This window comes from Loxodonta africana, chromosome 22 (assembly GCF_030014295.1).
Source record: "Loxodonta africana isolate mLoxAfr1 chromosome 22, mLoxAfr1.hap2, whole genome shotgun sequence".
Classification (NCBI taxonomy): domain Eukaryota; kingdom Metazoa; phylum Chordata; class Mammalia; order Proboscidea; family Elephantidae; genus Loxodonta; species Loxodonta africana.
The window spans coordinates 35725156-35749423 of NC_087363.1; the positions used below are offsets into that span (position 1 = coordinate 35725156).

General features: G+C 40.5%; 1 protein-coding gene and 1 long non-coding RNA gene across 5 annotated transcripts; both read left to right on the top strand.

Moving 5' to 3' along the window:
- The first annotated feature begins 899 nt into the window (after nucleotides 1-899).
- LOC111750598 (uncharacterized) lies at nucleotides 900-4970 on the top strand. The gene is made up of 3 exons (XR_002785711.2): nucleotides 900-2070; nucleotides 3514-3602; nucleotides 4383-4970. It is a non-coding gene; the product is annotated as an uncharacterized LOC111750598 (long non-coding RNA).
- A 146-nt stretch (nucleotides 4971-5116) lies between these two features.
- On the top strand, nucleotides 5117-17595 carry CNBP (CCHC-type zinc finger nucleic acid binding protein). 4 transcript variants are annotated; one of them, XM_064274802.1, is made up of 5 exons: nucleotides 5117-5257; nucleotides 14952-15092; nucleotides 15196-15286; nucleotides 15468-15671; nucleotides 16504-17595. In XM_064274802.1, the coding sequence occupies exons 2-5, from the start codon at nucleotides 14969-14971 to the stop codon at nucleotides 16619-16621; spliced, it is 537 nt and encodes a 178-aa protein (XP_064130872.1). In that variant the 5' UTR covers nucleotides 5117-5257; nucleotides 14952-14968; the 3' UTR covers nucleotides 16622-17595. The 4 variants fall into 4 exon arrangements, with proteins under 4 accessions (XP_064130872.1, XP_064130873.1, XP_023403629.1 ...); XM_064274803.1 differs by having other exon boundaries at nucleotides 5118-5257; nucleotides 14952-15071; XM_023547861.2 differs by having other exon boundaries at nucleotides 5120-5257; nucleotides 15196-15288; nucleotides 15473-15671.
- The last annotated feature ends 6673 nt before the right edge of the window (nucleotides 17596-24268 follow it).

Here is a 24268-nt window from a genome sequence, read left to right on the forward strand (position 1 = left end):
CTCTTCAATTAATCAGGTCATAAAGATGGCTGGCAGCCCCTTTGATGAGATCTGGGGGGCACCCTACGTTAGTTCATGTTAAAAAAAATCAGTTCTCTTTGGGACTTTGAGGAAGGTTGTGCAACTCTGTAGGCCCCATTTTCTCATTTAAAATGAGAATATTAAGCTAAATACTCTTCCAGATCTTAGATTTGAATTTGCCCAAATATGTAGTTCTTTTTCAATTTAATCTTTAAAAATCAATTATTATTTTTGTAGATTATGGCACTACATAATCCAATTTACACATTATAGTGTTCTCAAAAAACAGCTTAATACAGCTTGTGAAATAACATAAGAAAGCAATTTAAGCATACTATTATTTTGCCATCTACTTTCCACCTAGTCCAAGTTTAACTAAATAATGTTTAACTAAATAATGTAGATGCTTGACATGAAATTACTTTTTTTTAAAATAAAAAAACCAAACTCATTGCCATTGAGTTGATTCTGACTCATGGCAACCCCATACCTGCAGAGTAGAACTACACCACGGGGTTTTCAAGGCTGTGACCTTTTATAAACAGATCACCAGGCCTTTTTTCCTAGGAGCCTCTTGGGTGGGTTCGAACTTTCCCAACCTTCCCATTACCAGTCAAGTGCTTAACCCTTTGCGCCACCCCTTTTCTTTTAAGGAAATAAAGAATGGCTGGCTTTACTTTTAAACCTTTTAAAACTATTTGCAAATAATGTTTTTCTATAACTAGTTAGTTTTCAGAAGACAAGACATTCAATTCAAGGTCACAGAGGAGGAAGTCATGTGATGGAACACTTCCTAAATTATTCATCAGGGTTGCATATTTTTCTGTATTTATCAGAGAGCATTCCCTGCATTGTCACTTTAAGGAGCCAATGGGAAATTGTAGCATTAGGTCTCAACAGTTACTAGGAGGCCAGTAGCATAGTCTTTAAGCACATGGGCTGCCTCTGTTTGAAGCCTGCCCCTGTCATTTATTTATTCTGTGACCTTGGGCAGATTACTGAAACTCTCTGAATCTGTCTCCTCACAGGAATAATAAAAGTACCTATCTCATAAGGTTTTTGTGAAAATTTGTAAACAGGTTATAAGCAATGCCTGGCACACAGTAAGCATAAAAAGGAAGAGGAGGAGGAGAAGCACTTTAATAGCAATTATTGTGTGCCAAACCAAAAAACTGAACCCGTTGTCACTGAGTAGATTCCAACTCAGAGCAACACTATAGGATGGTGTAGAAATGTCCCATAGGGTTTCCAAGGAGCAGCTGGTGGATTTGAACTACTGACCTTTTGTTTAGCAGCCTGAGCTCTTAACCACTGTGCCACCAGGGCTCCTATTTTGTGCCAGGCACTGTTGTAAGAACTTTACATATATTAGCTGTTTTCGTATGAGGAGCCCTGGTGGCGCAGCGGTTAGGTGTTTAGCTGCTAACCAAAAGGTTGGCAGTTTGAACCCACCAGCCGCTCCATGGGAGAAAGATGTGGTAGTCTGCTTCCGTAAAGATTTACAGCCTAGGAAACCCTACGGGGCAGTTCTACTCTGTCCTATAGGGTCACTGAGTTAGAATTGACTCAACGACAATGGGTTTTGGTTAGTATTTCTGATTGCTATTTCAGGATCTAGCTTAGTAAACCATGTTTCTGCTTCAGAAGCAGACACAAGAGGTGGAAAGGAAGCATCAATTTATTCTACTCAACCTTGGTTACATACTTTATAAGTCACAAAGCATCATTTCCTTGCTGGTAGAGAAAACAAGACATGGAAGACCTTAGAAGGATATCTGATACCATCTCAATTTAATAGCTGAATCTAAGGCATGTGCTATGCAGTTAGGCATTTCAGCGGAAATGAAGAGCTGGCAGAAACTGCCGCTCAACTGGTACCCATTTAAAGGAATCCTGAATCATGCTGAATCACAGCATTTTAGCTGGTCCTCTCTCAAGACATTTACGTAATACTTTCTTATGGCTCTTGTTATCCGGCAAGTTCAAGGGCAAGGTCTATGTCTTAACTAGCCACCTTTGAAACCTCTGCAGTCCTCAGAACAATACTGGGTAAGACTGATCATTGCAGGGGAAAGGAAGGTAACCAAATTTCAAGGGGGAGGGAGATGTAATAGGAGCCTCTATCTTCAAATACTGTTGTCATTTCATCTTTTGAATGAGCTGGCTTTTTCCTTTCTTCAAGTATTTTCAAACATCTCTAGTGAAATAGGTGTTACCCAAGGGCATACCCAGGCAATATGAGCTACTGTAGTTAAATTCCATCATAGACAGTCATAATGCCTCATAATTGGTCTATGAGCTGGAATTGACTTGATGGTAATGGGCTTTTTAAAATTTTCTTTAACTGGTTTTTCTTTTTAAATATTAGGAACATTCAGCTCCTGGATCTACAATGAATAGCAAACTTTTTATGTAGCATTGTGGTTAGAAGTCAGAAAAATTGAATATTATGGTTGTTGTAACAATTTTACCTTGTCCTCCAGGCATGCTGCGGATGCACCAGCCTGGATTCCATACTCTTGCATGATACTGGCTCACTCATAGGGTTTTAGGAAGTCACTACTTAAATGTTTACAATTGCAAAACCACTCCCTACCTCAAGATATTATAAAGATTAATCAAATTAGGGAGGGGAAAATCTATAAACCTGTATAAGTTTCACGGTGATAAAACTATACAAATACAAAATTCATTTTAATATTGGTAACTCGGGTGCCATAGCTCACTACACAAATAGCTGCTAGGTATTTATTCAATTGGATTAGAAATAGGGCTTTTCATACTGAATTTAAAAACGTTTTTACTTTAAATTGTTTTAAAAAATTATTGATCCTTAAATTAGTACCTTCACTCTGATTATTGCTACCCTTTCTTGAGCACTGGGCCTGACAATCTGTTACAAGCACTAGTAATTTGATGGTGAGCCCTGGAGGCGCAGTGGTTAAATGCTTGGCTGCTAACCGAAATGTTGGTGGTTCAAACCCAACAGCCGCTCTGAGGGAGAAAGATGTGGCCGTCTGTTCCCGTAAAAATTAAATGAAAAAAAAAAAAAGCCCACTGCCATCAAGTTCATTCCGAAAACCAATGGTGCAGTACTATTCTGCCCTATAGGGTCGCTAGGAGCTGGAACTAACTCAACGACAATAGATTTGGTTTGGTTTAATGATTTGATGGTGCAAATGGTTAATGTGCTCAGCTGCTAACTGAAAGGTTGGAGGTTCCAGTCCACCCAGAGGCACCTTGGAAGAAAGGCCTGGAGATCTACTTCTAAAAACCACCCATTGCAAACCCTAATGAGCACAGTTCTGATATACGTGGAGTCCCCATGAGTCAGAGTCTTCTCAACAGCATCTGGATTAGGGATTTGAACTCAGGGTTTTGTTTTTTCTGTGTGTGTGTGTGTGTGTGTGTGTGTGTGTCTACCTCTCAACACCTGTACTCTTAACACTTTGCTATATACTGCCTCCTCACACGAATTCAAAAATCATACAGACTTGGAACTAGAAGGATCCAGTAAGAGGAAACAAGGGGCAAAAGAACAGCGCAAGTCTACACAGCTACTACTGAGCCCCAGCGACCCAGTGAGTAAAGTGATTGTTAACCAAAAGGTCTGCAGTTTGAAACTACCAGTGGAAGAAAGGCGTGGCAGTCTGCAGAAGATGTGGCAGTCTGCTTACCTAAAGGTTTACCCCTATGGGGTCACTATGAGTCAGAATTGATGACAGTGGGTTTGGTTTCAGTGGGGACACAGCTACTAACAGAAATCATGCTACACACTAGGGCTGTTCATGCCAGTTTTAACATCTTAATAGATCTGTGCACTTAACTTCAAAGAATAAGAGTCATTAAAGGAATGAAAAATGCACTGCTGAAATACAGCAGCCAACAACATGGACTGGATGCTGCCCTCAAGAACCAAAATTAAGTTTAACATGAGGATAGTAATTTCAGAGCCTCTTAGAGCTCAAGAGGGGCTCTGGTGGAGCAGTGGTTAAGAGCTACGGCTGCTAACCAAAAGGTTGACAGTTTGAACCCACCAGCTGCTCCCTGGAAACCCTATGGGGCAGTTCTACCGTCCTATAGGTTCGCTGTGAGTCCGAATCGACTCGACGGCAACGGCTTTGGTCTTTTGGGTGTTTAGAGCTCAAGAGACTCGGACCCTTTTTTTTTTTTCTTCATGTTTCAGATAAAAAACATTACACAAAATTCTAGAATATTTTAGTTCACACTGAACATTTAAATTGGATGATGAGAGCGAGCCTTTTGGTTTCAATCTTGACTATCTGTGATACATACACAATTTCTTTTGCTGAAAATACCAAATCTATATTAAAAGCTATTCATGTATGTGATTCTTTCAGGACCAAATGGCTCTCCTGCACTCTCCGTATCCCTTAAGTTCCAGAGAATGTCACTTGTAAATATGCTAAGCAGGTCCCACGACTGTGTTATGAGACAGGTAAGTCTCAATTCCATTCCCCTCACCATCTTCACACCTCCCCAGGGCAGGCTCCTTTCCCTCATCAGGCACTCCTTATGGGTGGGACACAGCAGTCCCGGCCAGGAGAGCAGCAAGGCCTTCCCGGCCCTGCCCAGGCTCACACAAAACCCCAACGTCTACAGCCTGCACTCACGTCCATGGCTTGCAGCCCCGGCTTTGAGACAAACCTAAATATGTGTATCGGACAATGTGGCCTGGTTCTGGAACTGTGTCCAGACCGAGTCAAGGGCGTACGGGTAGGCGCCTTCTTTCCACCCAGGGAGGGGAGGAATCTTCCCCGGCTTCGCGCTAACCACAGTCACTTCACTGACACCCGTCCCCGGGCAACGCCCGTCGCAGGCTGCCCGGAGAGATCGCCACAGCAGGCACTCAGATTAGAGGTACGCGGCCGAAAGCTCTCCCCCGGTGCCCGCTTGGTCCCGTCGCCGAGTGGGGCTGGGCTGGCGTCCCAGGCGGGAACGGCCGCCGCGCGCGGAGGAAGAGGGCCCTCCCGCGCGGCGCTCGGCGGGGCGTCCCTCTTCGCGGCGGCTCTGATTGGACGGCGGGTCCCCGCGCGCTGATTGGTTGCGTGGGCGAGGCGGAGGGAGCCGTGCGCAGCGGCGTGTGTGGGGCCGTGTGCAGACCCGCGTGTGGCGCAGGCAAGGACCCTGAAAATAAACAGCCGCTACTTCGCAAGCCGCCTTCCCCGGGCTGCGTCCGAGTCTCTGTCGCTGCGGACCCGCTCAGACGCCGAAGGTGAGGGCCGGAAGTGGGGGCCCGGGCTAGGGGAACCGCGGGTGGCCTCTGGACCGCGGCGGACGAGGGGATAGGGAGCGGTGGGGCGGCGATGGCGGCCGCACTTCGGCCTGCACCGTTGCTGCGTCAGGCGGGAAACTCGGCTGCCACCGCCGCCTGGGGCCCGGAGTTCGGGCCTGCCGCAGTCAGGCGACCCTCCCGCCGTCGCTTCCCTCTTAGGAAGCTGGGCTGCCGCGCCTCTGGGCCTCTCCCAGAGCCTAGGCCGCACCCCAGGCCACAGGCTTACGGCCGAAGAGGCCCGGACCTGTGCGCCCTTGGGGCTGAGGTCCTAGGGCTTCGAGGGTCGCCGAGGGAGGGACTGAGGGTCAGTTTGGCGGGAACTTACTGGAAGGAGGCCGGGTGGTGGGAGAAGGCCCTTAGATGTGGATGGGGGGGATGGGATGGGTACTTTCGCAGGCCATGAACCGGGGTAGTGGGCCTTCCGGGCCTTGTGCCCAGACAAGGTTTCTGGTGGACCTAAAAGGTCCTTGAAGAAGATCTTGTGTTTGGGGTGGCGGGGTGCCCCGGAATGAGGCTTGGGAGCCTTTGGAATCCCATATTATCTGTACTTGATAGCTTTCTGATCTTGAGTTTTTATTGTCATTCAGATGCTCTTAAGTTAGTTGTCTTATGTTGCCAGTCGAAAAAAGTCTGATAGAACCTGCTTTACTTGAATCAGGGTGACTTTAGAGGGGCGCGTTAGAAATCCCATTACCAAAACAGCCATCTAAATTTTTCAGACCTCTAAAGCCATAGCATCAGTAGTCTTTATGTTATTTTTTAGGTTAATTAAGCAATTATAATTTGATCTAGAAATAAGAGATGAAGTTTAATTAGTCAATCTCCGTCTATTTTCCATAACGTGAAAACCTATTTTAGGATGGCATAATCGCCCACATTCGGGCTTGGGTGTTGATTTTATTATGGGTAAGGCTTATCCGTGTTGCCACATGTTAACCACATGGCCTCAGCCACAGGGCAGCTCCAAAGGAAGTGACTATGTCTAATCTTGGGGGGGGGGGGTGTCTTTAAAAAAAAAAAATTTCAGTAATCGTTTGTGCCTTCAGGTAGTGTGTCTCAGGCATTAATTCAGAAGAGCCCGCATAAAGGGTAAGATAATCCAAGAGTCTGCATTTGGCTTTTTGTTATTTTTTTTCTTTTTAAGTAAAAGAGAATTCTTACTTTGCCCCAAATTACAAGTTTTTATAAAAATAGGTGTTTTTCTTTTCCTGTTTGCGTGATTCAGCTTTGGAGAGAAACCAGTTAATCTTTGTATCAATGAGGTGACCTTAGAATTTAAATTAGCAGTCTCATGTTAATCATTTGTCCAAGCGCTACATATTGAGTATAAGGCTTTGAAGGTCTTAAAAAAGATGTATGAAACATAGTCCCTGCTGCCAAGGCTTTTCCTCCTCCTGCAAAAGTTTTTTAAAAATGCTTGTGAAGAATTATTCTGATCAGTGCTTATCAAAACCCTGCACAGTGCCAGGTAACTAGGTATGTACTGTTTTTAGCTTGCTGAGCCTGCTTTTTGTCTACAAGTAAGCTCTCTGTGTACTAGAATATAAAAGGAATACTTTATTAGCTTCCCGAGGACTGAATTATAAACTTTGAAACATTTCCAAACTGCAGTTACCTTTTGGCAACAGTTTAAAAAAAAAAAAATGTATTTGTGTACTTACCTTAATGTCGCATTAGAAACCTAGGGTAGGTTTTCCTTAGGATCCAAAAAGTCCATGTTCTGATACCAAGAGAGGTAATATATCACAAAGAGTCGTGAACACTAAACTGTTTTGAGCTAAATCAGTGGAAAACCAAGGTAAGTCGTTTCTTTACACTGGAACATCTGGAAACAGGCAGAGAGGTTTGTTTTTTTAAGGTGTTATAAATTAATTTTGTGATAGGATTCTTTCTACATTTCTTTTAAAATCTGATGATAAATTTACATTGCATGTATATGGGAAAGTAGCAAATTGGTACTTAACAGCAGTAGAACAACATTTGACCGATTGGTCTATTGGCCAAACACTTGCCACAGGGAGATTTTGCTTTCTTTCCTGCAGGAGTGAGAGTTATTTAAAAAAAAAAAAAAGGCTATTTTTCTTCCTAATCTCCTGACAGTAAGTGGAGAGCCAGAAGACTGATGCCAAGGCATCCTGGCCTGCAACGTGAACAGTCTTTACATGCTGCCTTGCTTAATCGAACTCCTGTTCTGGCAATGTCAGATGTACCGCAGTAAGGGAATGCCATTGAGAGATTCCAGTAAGCTTACAGCATTTTCATGTTGAAAAAAACCTGCTGGAATAATAAAATGAGACCATGTGGCCACCGAAATTCAAGTTGTAAGTAGAAGGGTATAGTTACTTAGAAGTATGAGCATACACTATAGTGATCACCTGGAGTGGTTCCATAATTACAAATGAGGGTAGTAAGTAATGAAATCAGGTTGCTAGTTTTTGGGGTGTGTGGTGACACTTCTGGCTTGTAGAAAGTAAGAAAAAAGTATCTTGGCTTAAAATTCAGGGAAGCTGTGTGGTGGCATACTATGAATAAATTCAGAGTTACGGCTGTGGATTTTTAAAAGTTCTACTTTGATTTACGTAAGGAGAAATACAGAGCAAATTTTTTTCATTAAAATTAGCATATGCTTTTTATAATTGCTTGCTGTGTGGTTGTAATATTTTTGGAGTAGAGAGTAAATTGGTGTACCCTTCTGTTAATAGCATTTTCTTTATTACTTGACCCTAAGAATTGGTATCAAAGCTCAAAGAATTATACTAATTTGTCTTCATAATTAATATCAGTAATTGTACCACACTTTTGATACTAAGAACAAAGCCAGTAAATTACTTAAATCTAATAACCTTGGTCAAAACTAAAAATACGAGTTCCAGTGAATAAAACAACTGTAAAATTCTCTCTGTCCTAGGAAATACATTTAAAATAAGTAATAGGAAAGCTGAGGGTAAAGATCACATCAGCAAAGTATAGTGGGTATCTGGCTAGCTTTATTGTTTTATATGGTTTTCCTAACACAGCTGTATTCACATTTGCTGTACCCCTAGTTATTTTCCCAAGCTCGGGGTATTCTCGTCTCAGGGTATGTTGACCTAACTGCAGTAAAACTGTAGTGAAGCTTTTGCCCCCTGAATGCACTCACTGATTATTCTTCAATAAGTCCATTTAGTGTTCCAGCATGGTACTGAAACACTTTATATTGTTGTAACAAAAATTAACTACAGACAAGTTCTGCATTACCTGCTTTCTGGCCAAAATGATGGCAAATAGAGTACAATACTAGGAACAATTCTAGGTTCTTAGCCTAGCTTTTGTATTTACTGCCTGACCTTGGTTAATTACAGGGTTTCAAATTGGTTCCATTTGGAACCCCTGCTGAGAATTTGCATTTCTAACAAGTTCCTGTGGTGCTAATGCTGCTGGTTAGGGACCGATTCTGAGAACCACTAGTAGAGCAGTGGTTCTCAAAATTTATATATAAGAATCACCTGGGCATCTTGTTAAACTGTAAATTTGATTCAGTGTATCTGGGGTGGACGTGCAAATTCTCAACAGGGGTTCAAACCAGAATGAGCCAGTATGAAGCCCTGATGAATTATACCTCTTTCTCTCTGCCCTGATTACTTCCGAAGGGCTGTAATAGCTGAATATCTACTATAAGTACTTATAAACATGTTATCTATGATCTTTACAAACCTGCATGTATTCTTGTTCCCATCTTATTGGTAAGAAAACTGAAGATCTGAGACCAAGTCATTTATCCAAAGCCTTACAACTAGGAAGTTCTAGAATCAGAATTTCAGCAAACAGCCTAGCTTTCAATCCTCTGCAGAACTGCCGCATAGGGTTTCCAAAGCTGTAAATCTTTACAAAAACATACTGCCACATCTTTCTCCTGTGGAGCAGGTAGTGGGTTTGAACCACTCATCTTTCAGTTAGTAGCTGAGTGCTTTAACCACTGCACCACCAGGGCTCCTTCTGTAGCTCATACCACCTCCTTAAGTGAGGTTTATGTCGTAAAAATATGATACGCAAAAACTGAAAATTAGAAACAAATATCTGATTTCTGGTAGTTGAAAATGTGAATCCACTTAGAAATCATCCGTTTTTTTCCTCCTCTTGGCCTTTCTCATTCCAGTCAGAAGGTATGTACGAGTTGGGAAGAGAAGAGAAATGAGCGTAAACAGAGTTAGGACCACTCTAAGCCTGCTTTTATATGGCTGTTGGATTGAGTTCTAATTAAAGTCCACCTGTAAGAAATCATTTAATTGGGAGAAATGCAGAAAGGAAATAATTATGTAAGCAGAAGCCATAAACCCTTAAAATGTTCTTTTAAATTGAGTACAAGGAACCCAGTGTAACAGTTTTTACTGCAATTCAGTTTTTATGTTTTCCTATAAAATATATATCACAAAAATTTGCTGTTTCAGCAGTCTTAAGTGTACAATTCAGGAACATGAATCACGTTCATCATGCTGTGCAACTGTCACCACTATCCATTTCACAAATCCATTTTAATGTCACCCTTTTACAAATAAGGACAGAGGGCTCAAGTGTCTTTTCTGAGGTAACACACCAAGTGGTTAAACTGGGATTCAAACTCAGAATCACCCATGGTCCTAAAATCTTTGTACTGTGTCAGGATACATCAGTGTAGATATATCAGTGGTTTTTAGCAGCAAAAGGAAGAGAATATATGCTCTCTGGCTGTTCGGTGACACAGTGAAGATACAGTGTTTTGGTTTTCGTCTGAAATTAGTATATATGTTTTGTAGCATTCTGTAAAATAATTTACTGAGGTCTGGTTGCTTGTCAGCTCTTGGAATAATAGGGAAAGCCTTGAACGGCAAGTTACGGACTCTGGCCCTGTTGCTGGCTGTTTTTAAGTGACCTTGGGTGAATGTTCTTTCAGCCAAATGCAGGAATTGTACTAGATAATCTGAAACAGATATTCTTTGATTTTATCAAATTCAGCAGTTTCTTCCTTGTTTCTCCTAGTCTTAGCGTTATTATAGATTGGCAGCCCAAAAAGAACATTTATAAGTGTAGGTTAATGCTGTTTTGGGTTGTTTTTAATTATATTAGCAATATCTTTGAGCAAAAAACCAAACACCAGACCCGTTGTCTACGAGTGGATTCCAACTCAGCGACCCTGTAGGACAGAGTAGAACTGCCCCTCAGGGTTTCCAAGGAGTAGCTGGTGGATTCGAACCACTGACCTTTTGATTAGCAGCCGAGCTCTTAACCACTGTTCCATCAGGGCTCCAATCTTTAGAGCAGTGGGCCTTAATCCCTCTGAGAAGTTGAAAAGTGTAGTCTCTAAAAATTCGTTTGCACGGAATCTTACCTATGATTCAGGAAGCTGGGAATTCCAGAGAATGAGCCAATCCTCCATGAGTACATAACTGAAAAAACCAGTTGGAGTCGAGTTGACACCAACTTGTAGCCAGCATTTTTTGGGAGAAAGTGTCCTTCCCAGCTCATATATCCGCTTTTCTGGAAACAGAATCCACCACCCACAGGGTTAAACTCCAGCTGCCACCATAGCATGGGACTCCCAGCCCCCTGGACACAGCTGTCAGAGTAGAACTGTGCTCCATAGGGTTTTCAGTAGCTGATTTTTCAGAATTGGATTGCCAAGGCACTTCTGGGTGGACTCGAACCTTCAACCTTTCGGTTATAGCCAAGCACTTAATTGTTTGGACCATTATTTTAAATTAATGGTGCAATAACTGTTGTGAGTGGTCACAGAAATTTATGTGTTTGTTAGTGCTTGATGAGATTGGCTTGGGTCTCTATGAGATATACAATTGGTTTCATTCAGTAAATGACTATTAGAAACCCCTTCTTGTAGACTGAAAGAAGCAGTTAAAATCCTGAGTTATATAACTGCTACTAGAAGGATAATTATATGGGGTGCTGTGGTGATTCAAAGGTGAATTACTACTTGGTCTCTGCCCTCAAGGAATGTGATAAAAGGCAGTATGGCAGTGCCATCAGATAGATACTAATAAAGCTCCCTTGGCCTTGATAGGAAGGAGAGTTCCAGGCTGGGTGATGTGGTCAGATTCTTTTATAGAATTGGCATCTGAATTGGCCCGTGAAGGTTGGAAAAGATTGTGACAGGTGGACAGGACAGTACAGCAGAATTACAGCCAGGAGCGGTCATGGAGCAATTCTCCACTCAGATTTTGTCTTACCTCACTGCCTGTAGTTTGCTTAAGTAGTATCATGAAATTCTCTAAAGATTTTTTACCTAAATACATTTTTGTAACACAGATAACTGCCTCTGAGGGTAGGTAGCATGCCTCCAAAAACACAGCAGGAACCAACTGGTTTAACAGTGTTATTAAAGAGACAAGTCCATCCCAAGGGACCAGAGTGAAAGTATAGAACCAGCTGATTCAGTGTTTATGACGGGCTTGGCCAAGAAGGCAGATTGCATACACATTAACTAAACCCACTGGAAAGATCTCTTAAAAAAGTATGGGTCCTACTGATGATGGATCTTTGGGATGTTAATGGTTAATGTTTTTTCTCTTTAAGACTTACTGCATTTTCGTTTTGCTTTGTTTTTTACCTTAATTCAGAAAACAGAATTATATGAGGCTAAAATTTGCTGATGGACCAACCAAGCATTCAAAACTAAACTTGTTACAATGTATGAAGTTCTGCCTGTGCCACTGAGTTGTGCATGTGTTTTTTTCAGAGTTGTTTAATTACAGTCTTATAAGATGCTTTGTTAACTAGATTATTTTGTATCTAAATGGAGAAATACTGCTTTCTCTAAATGTAATTTATAGTTCATACCCAAATGATCACATTTGTAATCAGCTTTCATTTGAGAGGAGGTAAAGCTTAATATTTAATCTTACAGTGTCATTTTAGCTGTCTCCTTTCTAGAAATAGTTCTTTTCCTGTCTTTTATTTTCCCCTTTTACATACTGGAGCTAGGTCCCACAAATAGAAGGAAACAGAAGACAAAATGGAGAAAGGGAAACAGTTCAGGGAAAAAAAAATCTTCAGATTGGTTCATCAGTTCTTGAGTAATTAATTTTAAGTAATATTTATAAGCCAAAGATAAACCTAAAGTTATAACTGCTGACTTTATTTCACTGATAAGCATGCAGTGATTTATTATAACATTCCTTTTCCTTTGTACTTTGCGATTATAAAATAAACGAGGTCCTGTTTTGAAAAAGACAGTCCGAAGGGGAGATTATGGCAGGAGCGATCATTTCTGTAGCTCTAGAAATGCATACTGAAATATTGGATTGTCCGAGTTCTGTTTGTCTTTTCAAAAAGATAAGTATCTTGTTTACATATTATAGAATATTCAGGATTTGTCAAATTGCCTAGATTACATTGTCAAAGGATATATGATAATTTCTTTGTAATAGTTAAATGTGTTCAAATGATCTGACTAAACAGAAGAAGATGCACAGTGAAGAAAATAGGGATGGAAGGAGGGGGTGCCGTAAACAACTTTTTTCCATTTTTGTATACAATTTTCTGTTTACTTTTTATTGCTAGATTTTTTTTAATAAATACTTTTTTAGTGCTTACATAGCAAATTAGGTTCCCATTTAACAATTTCTATACACATTATTCAGTGATAAGTGGGTTTATGTTATATTTTTCAGTGTGCCATTATTCTCATTCCCTTCAGGTTGTACCGTTTCTAGTACTCTAGTTTTCCTGCCCACTTAACATTTCATCTTTATTTGGGTGTGATTTCTGACCATTTGGTCTCCTATAGTTTTTTTTTTTTTAAGAAGCTTATTAGTCAGGGGTGATAGTTTTTATTTTATGATCTAATCTGTATGCCAGTCATTTTTTTTACCTTGACTATTCTCTGGGGGAAATCAGTACCTCATTTAGAATGCTAACATTAATAATGGTGTAAGAACAGTTACAAAGGAAATCTAATATCAGATTCTGTAAAAATACATTTTTAATCTCCTTCACTGGCTGATTTCAATTAAATTGCACATTATACATTTGAAACCACTGATTTTACAAGTATCCCATACAGCCAAGTCTGTTTTTCTTTATATGTTCATGTAGCAAGTGCAAGAGTTGATAGATTATTCTTTTGAACATTTGATTCCAGAGAGTTGGAATAAGTGAGAATTGGCATTTCTTCAATGTTTGACAGTGTAAACTTCTTGAAACTAAACATTTTTGGTCACTAATTTAACTCTAACCTAATAAACAGTTACCGAAAGGGTGAGGAGAGGAGAACTTGCCATTTTTCTAAATGCCATTTGGTTTTTTGGGACTTGGGAAAGAGACTGTGCGGCTGATACAGCTAATTTTACTATTCAGTCAGTTTCTGCTTAAAGTTGAAACAATGTGATTTTTTTTTTAGCTCGTTTATTTTTTAAAAGCCACTCGACTAGGAGTTTAATCTATAACTTATGAATTCAAGGGATAGCCTCAGTTTATTTTTAGATTGTTATGTAAAGTACAGAATCCGTTTGATTTGGTGAGAGTTTTTAATTTTATTTTAATGAGACCTAATAAAGGAATCTTTTGTGGAATTTCAAATAGCCTTGCTTTAAAAGTAAAATTACAGAAAAATTTGGTAAAGGGGGAGGAATGGTCCCAGTACTGTAGGTGCTGTTATCATTTTGTTGTACCTCTTTCTGGTCATTTTTCTAATATTTTAAAATGCATTTGTCTTCTCTAAAGTTAACATTTATATCCTTAAAAAAAAAAAATCCATTCTATAGAATATCTCAATTAGCAAACATTTGAATGCTGTTGTATAACTAAGGCACTAAATTAGGTGCTAAGGTATGAGAGAGAAATTGTTTTTCTTCACCTGCCCCTCACTCCCAAAATCTATACTATAGCTCCATTGGTTTGGGTTATTCCAATTTTATGAACGGTAAATGACTTCCATTTGCCCAAAATAAAGCTACTGGATTATAACCATGAAAATGTGTTCAGTAAGTTGGACCTGGAATGAAAAATTACTACATCTTATTTCCAGTACTGGATGTTCATTGACACTAACCCTGTAAATCCCATCCCGTCACTCTATGAGTAACTTTATTAAGCTGTATGGGTTCATCTTAATGGTTTTAAAGATCAAAAATTATATGAAAACATATACAGTGTTTTATAATGTTTAATATACATACACACATATATATAATTTTGTTTAGAATGTAAGAATTTAAGCAAGGAGGAGGGCATCAAATCTGGGGTAAACCCATTGCCATCAAGTTGATTCCAACTCGTCGTGACCCTGTGTGTTACAAAGTGGAACTGTACTCCATAAGGTTTTCTTGGCTGTAATCTTTACAGAAACAGATTGCCAGACCTTTCTTCATAGCGCCTCTGGGTGGATTTGAACCACCAACCTTTCAGTTAGTAGTTGAGCTCCTAACTGTTTATGCCACCTAGGGACTTCTCTTAATATATCCTAATTATCCGTGTCAATGCATAAAATTTAATATTTTATAATAGGTATATAATGCCTAGGTATGTAGGCATGTAATATTTTTTCCAAACAATATATTGGCTGACTTTTTCCTCTGGAATAATTTTCTAAACATGTACTTAAAGGGGGATTAAAAGTGAAAAATAATTTCAGGTGGTTTAATGTGTGACCATTTTTAATATTTAGAAGACCTAACTGCAACCATGAGCAGCAATGAGTGCTTCAAGTGTGGGCGATCTGGCCACTGGGCTCGGGAATGTCCTACTGGAGGAGGCCGTGGTCGTGGAATGAGAAGCCGTGGCAGAGGTGGTTTTACCTCGGATAGAGGTATTTTGTCGAATAAAAAAATTTGAAGTATTGCAATATTCATGAATATCAAGACTGGTCTAATTAGCCACATTCTTTTTTTTTTTTTATTTGCTCAAAATAGGTTTCCAGTTTGTTTCCTCATCTCTTCCAGACATCTGTTATCGCTGTGGTGAGTCTGGTCATCTTGCCAAGGATTGTGATCTTCAGGAGGATGGTAAGTATTTAACACTTCCTTTTCATACCCTACTAGAACTAGGAGAGGTGAGCACGTACTGCTGCAGCATAGCATTGGGAAGGATTTTCCACCTTTGAGGCTTTGTATTGTGTGGTTTAAAATATAGCAACACTTTTGTAAAGGTTTTATAGTCTTGGTCTGCTTCTTTTCCTTATTGTTGAAGCCTGCTATAACTGCGGTAGAGGTGGTCACATTGCCAAGGACTGCAAGGAGCCCAAGAGAGAGCGAGAGCAGTGCTGCTACAACTGTGGCAAACCAGGCCATCTTGCTCGTGACTGTGACCATGCTGATGAGCAGAAGTGCTATTCTTGTGGAGAATTTGGACACATTCAAAAAGACTGCACCAAAGTGAAGTGCTATAGGTAAGTTTTTAAAATGTTGTTGGAAGAAACTCATTGCAGAAATTCTTATGTAGATGAGTTTTCTGTAAACAGAAAGACCTTGTGGGTTGGTACATTTGGTGAAATTTCAGATGAGACAGGTTGTTGGCATTCATAACCAGCAACCTATCTGCACAGCAATCAGTGTTCTGCCATGATAGCTTGTGGCTTATGGGACCTGGACAGTCCATACAACTATGGGATCTTAGAACTCAAATATGAATGTTACATTGTAGTAATTTGAAGCTTCCAGAGACTCTTCCCCCCCAATAAAACCAGTTAGCCGTTCTAGAATGCTCTCTGAAAATCTCTAACTAGTACAATCCCAGTTGCCTTTCCATTCCCAGAGACTGTTTGTATAGAAAGTTGTATAATTCATATGTATATATATAACTTTGTAATGTATGTAGAAGTCTTTTGCTTGTTTGTGAATGTGACTACAGTAGACTGCACATTTTGAAAGTGTACAGTTGTATAAGTTTTGACACATACACACCTGTGAAATCTTAGGCATTAATTTGCAAAAAAAAAAAAACTAATCTTGGTTAGTATTTTAGACTTCATGTTGGTTGATGTCTTATGGAGAAAATTTTAGTTTTATGGCTTAGGCTGTACAATTGAGAGTAGCTCTGTTATGTAATTCCTCCTTCTGGCATTGTGTGCCTTCAAGTTTAGGATTAATGGTTAGATTTATTGTTTAAAACAGAAAAATACATGGCTTGGCTTGTGGCTTTTTGTCCTGCAATGTCTGTTGCATTGGTTGTCAATTTTACATTTTCTGAATACGTGTGAAAACTCTTAATTTCTTTTTTAGGTGTGGTGAAACTGGTCATGTAGCCATCAACTGCAGCAAGACAAGTGAAGTCAACTGTTACCGCTGTGGCGAGTCAGGGCACCTTGCACGGGAATGCACAATTGAGGCTACAGCTTAATTATTTTCCTTTGTCGCCCCTCCTTTTTCTGATTGATGGTTGTATTATTTTCTCTGAATCCTCTTCACTGGCCAAAGGTTGGCAGATAGAGGCTACTCCCAGGCCAGTGAGCTTTACTTGCCGTGTAAAAGGAGGAAAGGGGTGGAAAAAAAATCGACTTTCTGCATTTAACTACAAAAAAAAAAGTTTATGTTTAGTTTGGTAGAGGTGTTATGTATAATGCTTTGTTAAAGAACCCCCTTTCCGCGCCACTGGTAAATAGGGATTAATGAATGGGAAGAGTTGAGTCAGACCAGTGAGCCCGTTCTGGGCTTCTTGAAGTGTTCCCATGTAGGAGGCAAAACCAATTCTGGAAGTGTCTATGAACTTCTGTAAGTAACTTTAATTTTAGCATATGATGGCCTTGGATTGTCTGACCTCAGTAGCTATTAAATAACATCAAGTAACATCTGTATCAGGCCCTACATAGAACATTCAGTTGAGTGGGAGTAAACAAAAAAAGACAAACATGAGCGTTAATGCCTACGCGAGAGAAATCAGGATAAAAGCCTAAACAGAAACAACTTCATCACAAGAGTTGATGATGGATATACACGTGGTGATGGCAAAGGTTTAGAACACATTTTTTTCAAAGACTAAATCTAAAACCCAGAGTAAACATCGATGCTCAGAGTTAGCATAATTTGGAGCTGTTCAGGAATTGCAGAGAAATGCATTTTCACAGAAATCAAGATGTTATTTTTGTATACTATATCACTTAGACAACTGTGTTTCATTTGCTGTAATCAGTTTTTTAAAGTCAGATGGAAGAAGCAACTGAAGTCCTAGAAAATAGAAGTGTAATTTTAAACTATCCAATAAAGCTGGAGGAGGAAGGGGAGTTTGACTAAAGTTCTTTTTGTTTGTTTGAAATTTTCATTAATGTATATAGTGCAAAATGCCATATTAAAGAGGGGAAATGTGGAGGACTGAAAGCTGACAGTTTGGACTTTTCTTTTTATACTAACTCAGTTATGTCTTCAGTAAAGAAAAACAGCTATTATAAGGAAGCGTAGGATTTAAATACTTTGGTGTCATTTGTTCTACAGGGGTATGGAATATTTAATACTTCTTTGTAATCCATTATAATGCCTTTTAGCTCTGTTCATCTCGAACTGTCTCTGAATACCATTGCTGTGTTTCAACATTAGCAGATATTTCCTGGGCTTCGTAAGGATATGAAATGTTGGATTCCTTGATTTTCTAGGATCTGAAATGGACCTTAGAAATCATCTGGTTTAATGGGCTCACTTTATAGATGAGTTATTAGAAGCTTAACTTGCTTGAAGGGTGTATATCTAGTTTGAGCCTACAACTCCAAGCGTTCTTTCCATCCCATGCCCCCCCCCCCACTAAATTAAATACATTTTGCATATACTTTCCCAACTTCATTTTCCCCTCCACACTGCTGTGTGATTTCTCAACCTGGATTTATTGTGTGCTTTACATCCTCCATGTAGTTTTGGTCAGTTTTTGATGATATATCACTTGCTGGTGTCTCAACTGTGCTTTGCACATTGCAGTTTTATAAACATCATAGTCCAAAACAAAGACTTATTTTGAGGGTGTCGCTGCTAAATATAATTCCGGGTTGGGGGTAGTGTACATGGGGTCATTTCCATCCATGGTTTCTGGCCTTATGCAGGCAAACTCAGAACATAGCAAATGATATGCTGTGGCACTTCAGGTCACCTCATTTCTGATTAATAAGTCATTTTCTTTCTCCTGTGTTAAACCCAGCTTTATGTGTTGGGAAGGGAGAAGGCAAGGAGGCTTTGTTAAAATTTAGAACTGCTTTGCATCACACAGCCATTCATTGTGCTGCATTTGTAGAACCTAGCTGGTTGTGTTTTGAGATCCTCAATACACATAATTAAGGATGTATCCCAGCAGACCACAAAATGTTCCTTCAGAGGGTATAATTTATTTGCATTGATCTTGGTGACTGAGTAAATGCAACATGAAAATATATTTTATATGGAAATCAATCTAATTATAAGACCCAATGTGCAGTTTATGTAGGAATTAATGTTTTGTTGTGAGACTTGGTTTTAAGGTGCCTTTTTTAAAAGACAGTTTTCAGAGAGTAGCCTTGCCTTGAGTGTCTGAGAAAGGCACACTGCCCATCTTGTGTTCCTTCAGAATGTCACATTGATGTATGCATGGCTTTGTCAAAGTGAGGTTTGGAGGGGAGAGCTTTCACCTTTGAGTAAGAAACCTGGATTCTTTACTTGACGTGAATTCCTCCTTCCCCGGGGAGAGATGGGCCAGGAAGAAAACCAATCCCTTATGTTTCTGTAATATCTGCTTAGGCTGCCCATCCCTACAAGTAGCTAAAAGGTCAAGGTTTCCCCCCCCCACCCATCTTGGGTTGAGGGGATGAGAGAAAGATAAATGGAGGTACTACAATGAATTATGCATTATCTAATGAATAAAACTTCATCTTGCTTTTGCCTTCCTCTTCAGTTTTTGCTGTCTTGGTGCCTAATTGATTAATCTTAATACTTTCAAAACCACTTGTAGAATAGCTTAGTCTCCTCTGCCTCTTGAGGCTTCATCAGCGACTTAAATGAGTTGACCAAATACAGCTCTTTCCCCAAAACTTCTTTTGAAGAATCTTATAAACAGTTAAAAGAATAACCAGTGTATTGAACACCTATATTTATATTCTGTATTAGGATTCAACAATTGATATTTTTTGAACCATTTGAAAGTTGTAGATGTGATGCTTTACCCCTGAATATTTCAGTATGCATCTCAAAAGTAGACATTCCACTTCATGATCACAATACCATTTTCACACTTAAGAAACGTAACGGTTTCCCTAATACTTAATATCTAATGCCATACACCAATAGCCCCAGTTGTCCCAAAGAAGTCTTGTATAGCCAGTTTTTCCAAACCAGGATGCAGTCAGGGTTTATGAATTGTTTTTGGTTAATATGTTTGTTATGTGCTGTTGAGTCAATTTTGACCCCATGTGACAGCAAGAACTGCTCCATAGGGTTTTCTAGATTTTTTGAGAGCAGATTGCTGGACCTTTCTTCAGTGGAGCAGCTGGGTGGGTTCAAACTGCCAGCCTTTCGGTTAGCTGCTGAGCATGCTTAGCCAATATGCCACCAGAGCTCCTTCGTCTCTCTGTCTCCTAACAGTTCTCAACTTTTTTTGCCCATAACCTTGACTTTCCAGACTGGAACTGTTTTCTTGAGTGTCCTGTATTTATCATCCGATTGTTTCCTCGAGGTGTCATTTAACTGGTTCTGTATCTCCTGCGCTTTCTGTTCTAGAGGCTTGATCATTAGGTTCAGCATGAACTTTGTAGCAATGACTTTTTAAAGGTGTTATGTACTTTGTATCACTTGAGTTTCACCACAGAACTTGATCACTTAATGTTTCCAGGTTTTTTTTCAGTGTAGTGGTATACATTTCCTTTGGAAATTTAGTGATGTATTTCTTCCCCAGTATCCTTTTACTTAATGCTTTTAGCATTTATTAACCTTCCTGCAGGTGCTGCTTTGAGCCTGTAAACTTGTTACACAATTGATAGAAATGTAGATTTCTATCTGGTTTGCTTCCACAGGTTTAGCGAAAACTAAGTTATATTGGGAGTAATAGTCCACTTCCAAGATCTTTATAAATACTGAATATTGATTAACAAACCACATAAGGAAAAATTGGTTTTAATTTTTTTTTTTTTAAATAAGTTATTTGTACTTATCCTTAGCACGCAGCAATTCCAGGGTCAGAAGATTAGACCTAATTTTTTAGTCGTGGCAGAGTATGAGACATTTTCTCTGGGAAGTAAAGTGGCCCATCTAGCTGGAAGTGGGAAGCTTTTTTTAGCATTGTATTCTTATTCAGAATTATGTATAATTTGAATATGCATATCAGAGAAGCTACGCTGTTGATATTTTTTTAGCTGTGATAATAGCACAGCAGTCCCAAACTTCTGGCCAACAGGAAACACAGATTTTGGTACCTTGAAATGTGGTGCTACTGTAACAAATATCTAAGAATGTGGAGGTGGCTTTGGAATTGAACAATGGACAGAGGCTGGAAGACTTTTGAGGAATGTGATAGAAAAACTGTAGACTGCCTTAAACAGGCTGGTAGTAGAAAAATGTGGGTGTTAATACTGCTAATGAGGATTCGGAAGTGAAGAGGACAGTAGGGAAAACCATCTTAGAAAATGCTTAAATCATAAAGTCTGTTAGTAGAAATAGGAACATTAAAAGCACTGCTGGTGATGGCTCAGAAGGAATTGAGAAACTTCACTGGATACTGAAGTAAAGGGGATCCTGTATAGTGGCAGAAACTTAGCTGAACTGTGTCCTGTAGCTATATGGAAAGCAGAACTTGTAAATGATGAACTTAGATATTTAACTGAGGAGATTTTCTGGTTTCTTTTTGCTGTCTATAGTAAAATGCAAAAGGGAAGAACTGTTAAAATGAAACCAGGGCCTGATGATTTGGGAAATTCTCAGTATCAAGTTTGCAAAAGATGCTAAAATTAGGATTTTCACTTTCAGAAAATTGTGTTCTGGAAAGAAAACCACATAGGGTGGCTGTCGTAGTCATCTAGTGCTGCTGTAACACATACTACTAGTGGATGGCTTTAAGAAAGAGAAACTTACTCTCTCACAGTTTAGGAGGCTAGAAGTCCGAATAAAGGGTGCCAGCTCCAGGGGAAGGTGCTTTCTCACCTCTGGGGAAGGTCCTTGTCATCAGTCTTCAACTGGTTGAGGAGCTTCTCAGCATCAGGACCCTGGGTCCAAAGGAGGTGCTATTCTCCTGGCTCTTGTTCCTTGGTGGTATGAGGTCTCCATGTCTCTGCTCACTGCTTTTATATCTCAAAAAAGATTGGCTTAAAACAAAACCTAATCTTGTAGATTGAGTCTTACGTCATGAACATAACTTGATAATCCCACCTCATCAACATCATAGAGATAGGATTTAGAACACAGGAAAAACTCGTAACAAAACGGACTGTCACACATTTTGGGGGGACACAGTTCATAACAGTGGTCATCAGGCAAAATGGACTCTACAGTAACAAACAAATCTTCAGTCTGGTGATTAAAGGCTGAATAGAGCTTTTACAAAGTCCTGCAAGACTTTGAGCCTGATTCAGCTGACTACATGGAGGTTAGGCAAGGCTTCATAATAAATCTGCAGAGCATGGGGCTTTTGTTTTTGAAATAATTGAGAACTTTATGTAGATCTGCGCACTATACATGCAGTGTCTTCTTCAAAACAACAGCTCTGTAAGGCAAATACCTCAATTTCACAGATGAAAAATGAGAACAGGAAGGTAAATACCATTATACCAATTTCACAGCAGAGAAGTAACAGGTTCAGTGTGTTATCTAAGGCCACAGAGCTAATAAATAGTGGAACCTGTTTATGAATCCAGGTAGTGTACACTGTCTCAAAAGATAAGTAGGCATTTACCAGACAATCAAGTGGAAGAAGGATGGAGGAAGGGAGCAGCAAGGACAAAGGCAGCACCAGTATGAGCGGAGAAAGAAAGGCCATTTAGCAGATTGTGGCAAGAGAAATGGTGTTAGGGTGCTCTCAGTTTCAAGTACCAGTAAGTCTGACTTATATTGTCTTCAACACTAGAGGGCATTTATTGGTTCATATAAAAAAATTTTTTTTTCTTTTTTTATAACTGAAGATCTAGTAACTGAACGGGCTTGAGGCAAAGCTTCATTGAGCAACTCAATGATATCAAATACTAAATGTCTAGGAGTCCAAAAGTGGCTGACATCCAGCAGGAAACAATGTATTCTAGCATTGCAAGCAAGTCCTGAGACTGAATAGGTGTCTTGGGTCTTAAGCCCACCTATCAGTATGCCTAGGGAGATGGGATAGGCTGATTAGCTTAGGGATTGGAGCTCCCTTCCCCAGAACCTGAGAGTTCTCCCAGTAAAAGTCAGGTAAATGGGTGGGGGGAATGGACGTTGAGGGGACAGGCCACATAAGGTAATGCTTCTTGGATCCTGCTATATGCGATCTCTGCATCCTAGAAGAAACTATCAGGTCAGTGGTTTAATGGATAAAGGAATGGAGGTGTGAGAAAGCCTCATTTGAGTGGGGAAATGATACTGCCTTTTGGAAGTAGGTATAATTTAAAGGTTTTTTGTTATGCAGTAGCATAAACAAAAGTTTCTAGTTTTACAGAGCTTGGTGTTCCAAGGGCTGGGGGTAGGGGTGTGGGGGGACTCTGGCATCCTCACGAGACTTCCATTTCTGAGTTCAAGGTGGTGGTTTCCCTCAGCTGGCAGAAAAGGGGTAAGGGGAAGGCAGGCCCATTCATTTCATGACGTGTATCCCTTTGACTCACTTCCATTGTCCATTATTTAGTCACAAACACCTCACTATCAGAGAGGTGCAAAAATGTAGTTCTGGCGGGGTGACCATATGCCCGCTAAAACTTGAGAGAAAATTTGCTGTCTTTGCCACAGTTCTGGCATGAGATCTGATGTCTCTTTTCCTAAGTACTTGTCCTGTCTGATCCTGAACCACACGTCTGCTGCTTCCTGCTTGTGCCTTGCTGGCCACAGGCAGGCTGCCCACCACCGGTTAGGTCTTCTGGTAGAGGTAATCTCCATGCTTGAGAAGGGAAAGCTGCTGAAAACTAGCTGAATTTGATGCAGGCCCTCACAACAGTTTACCCCATTGCTGACACCACGTGGGCATGCAACCCACAACCACTTCTATCAGTGGCCTCCCCTCTCTTCTGGTTCCTGCAATGTGCCCATCACACAGATTGACCGCATCTGGCAATCTGCCTGTCCAGGTAGTGACTTAAATCACACCTAACTACCCTCCTCCCCCAAGTGATTTTTTCTTTCGTAAGCTTTAAATTCTGTATTTTAAGAGGTGACTTCAAGCACGGGTCCAGCTCTGAAAGAACACGCGATTCCAGGTGAAGATAAACGAAGCCCGTAAAAGTACAAGACTTAAGGCCTTCAGTTCCCTGTCATTTACTTAGGGAACTGAAGGAGTTTGCGAAGCCCGGCCAGCACCACCTCCTGGAGGACAGACTCTCGCACTGATCTACCCTGAGAGGCGTTTCAGCGCCTGCTAACCGGAAACTGCGGGCTCGGACAGCGGCGCTACTGGGGCAATAGTTCCTTCGTCGATGCAGGCGGGGTAAAGACCCTGTCCAGCAACCCCCGGCGGTTGTGAACCCAGTTCATTCAGAGGAATGAGGACAAGTAACTTCCAAAAGGGGCTGCCTGCTCTCATATCTAGAGTGGCGACTATGAATCCAGACAAGTTCCCACACTGTTGCACCCAAAGGCGCAGGCTTCTGCCGCGTCTAGTAGTTAACGCGAGAAAGCTTGCCTTTATTATCGCGAGAGTAAAGCCTGCCTCCCGGCACTGAGCCGGAAAAACGTCAGATCCATTTCGCAAGTTTGGTCTACGCCCCATCCCACGTACGCGTGAGACGGTGGGACGTCCAGATGCTATCGGAAGGCGGCTCACAGAGGCGTGCCTGCGTTTACTCCCAAGACCCGGGTCAAGTCTCTCACCCTCACTTCCGGTCCTTTCCATTTATCCTTCCGACATAAAGGCTGGGTTCTGCAGGCGGGTAGAGCC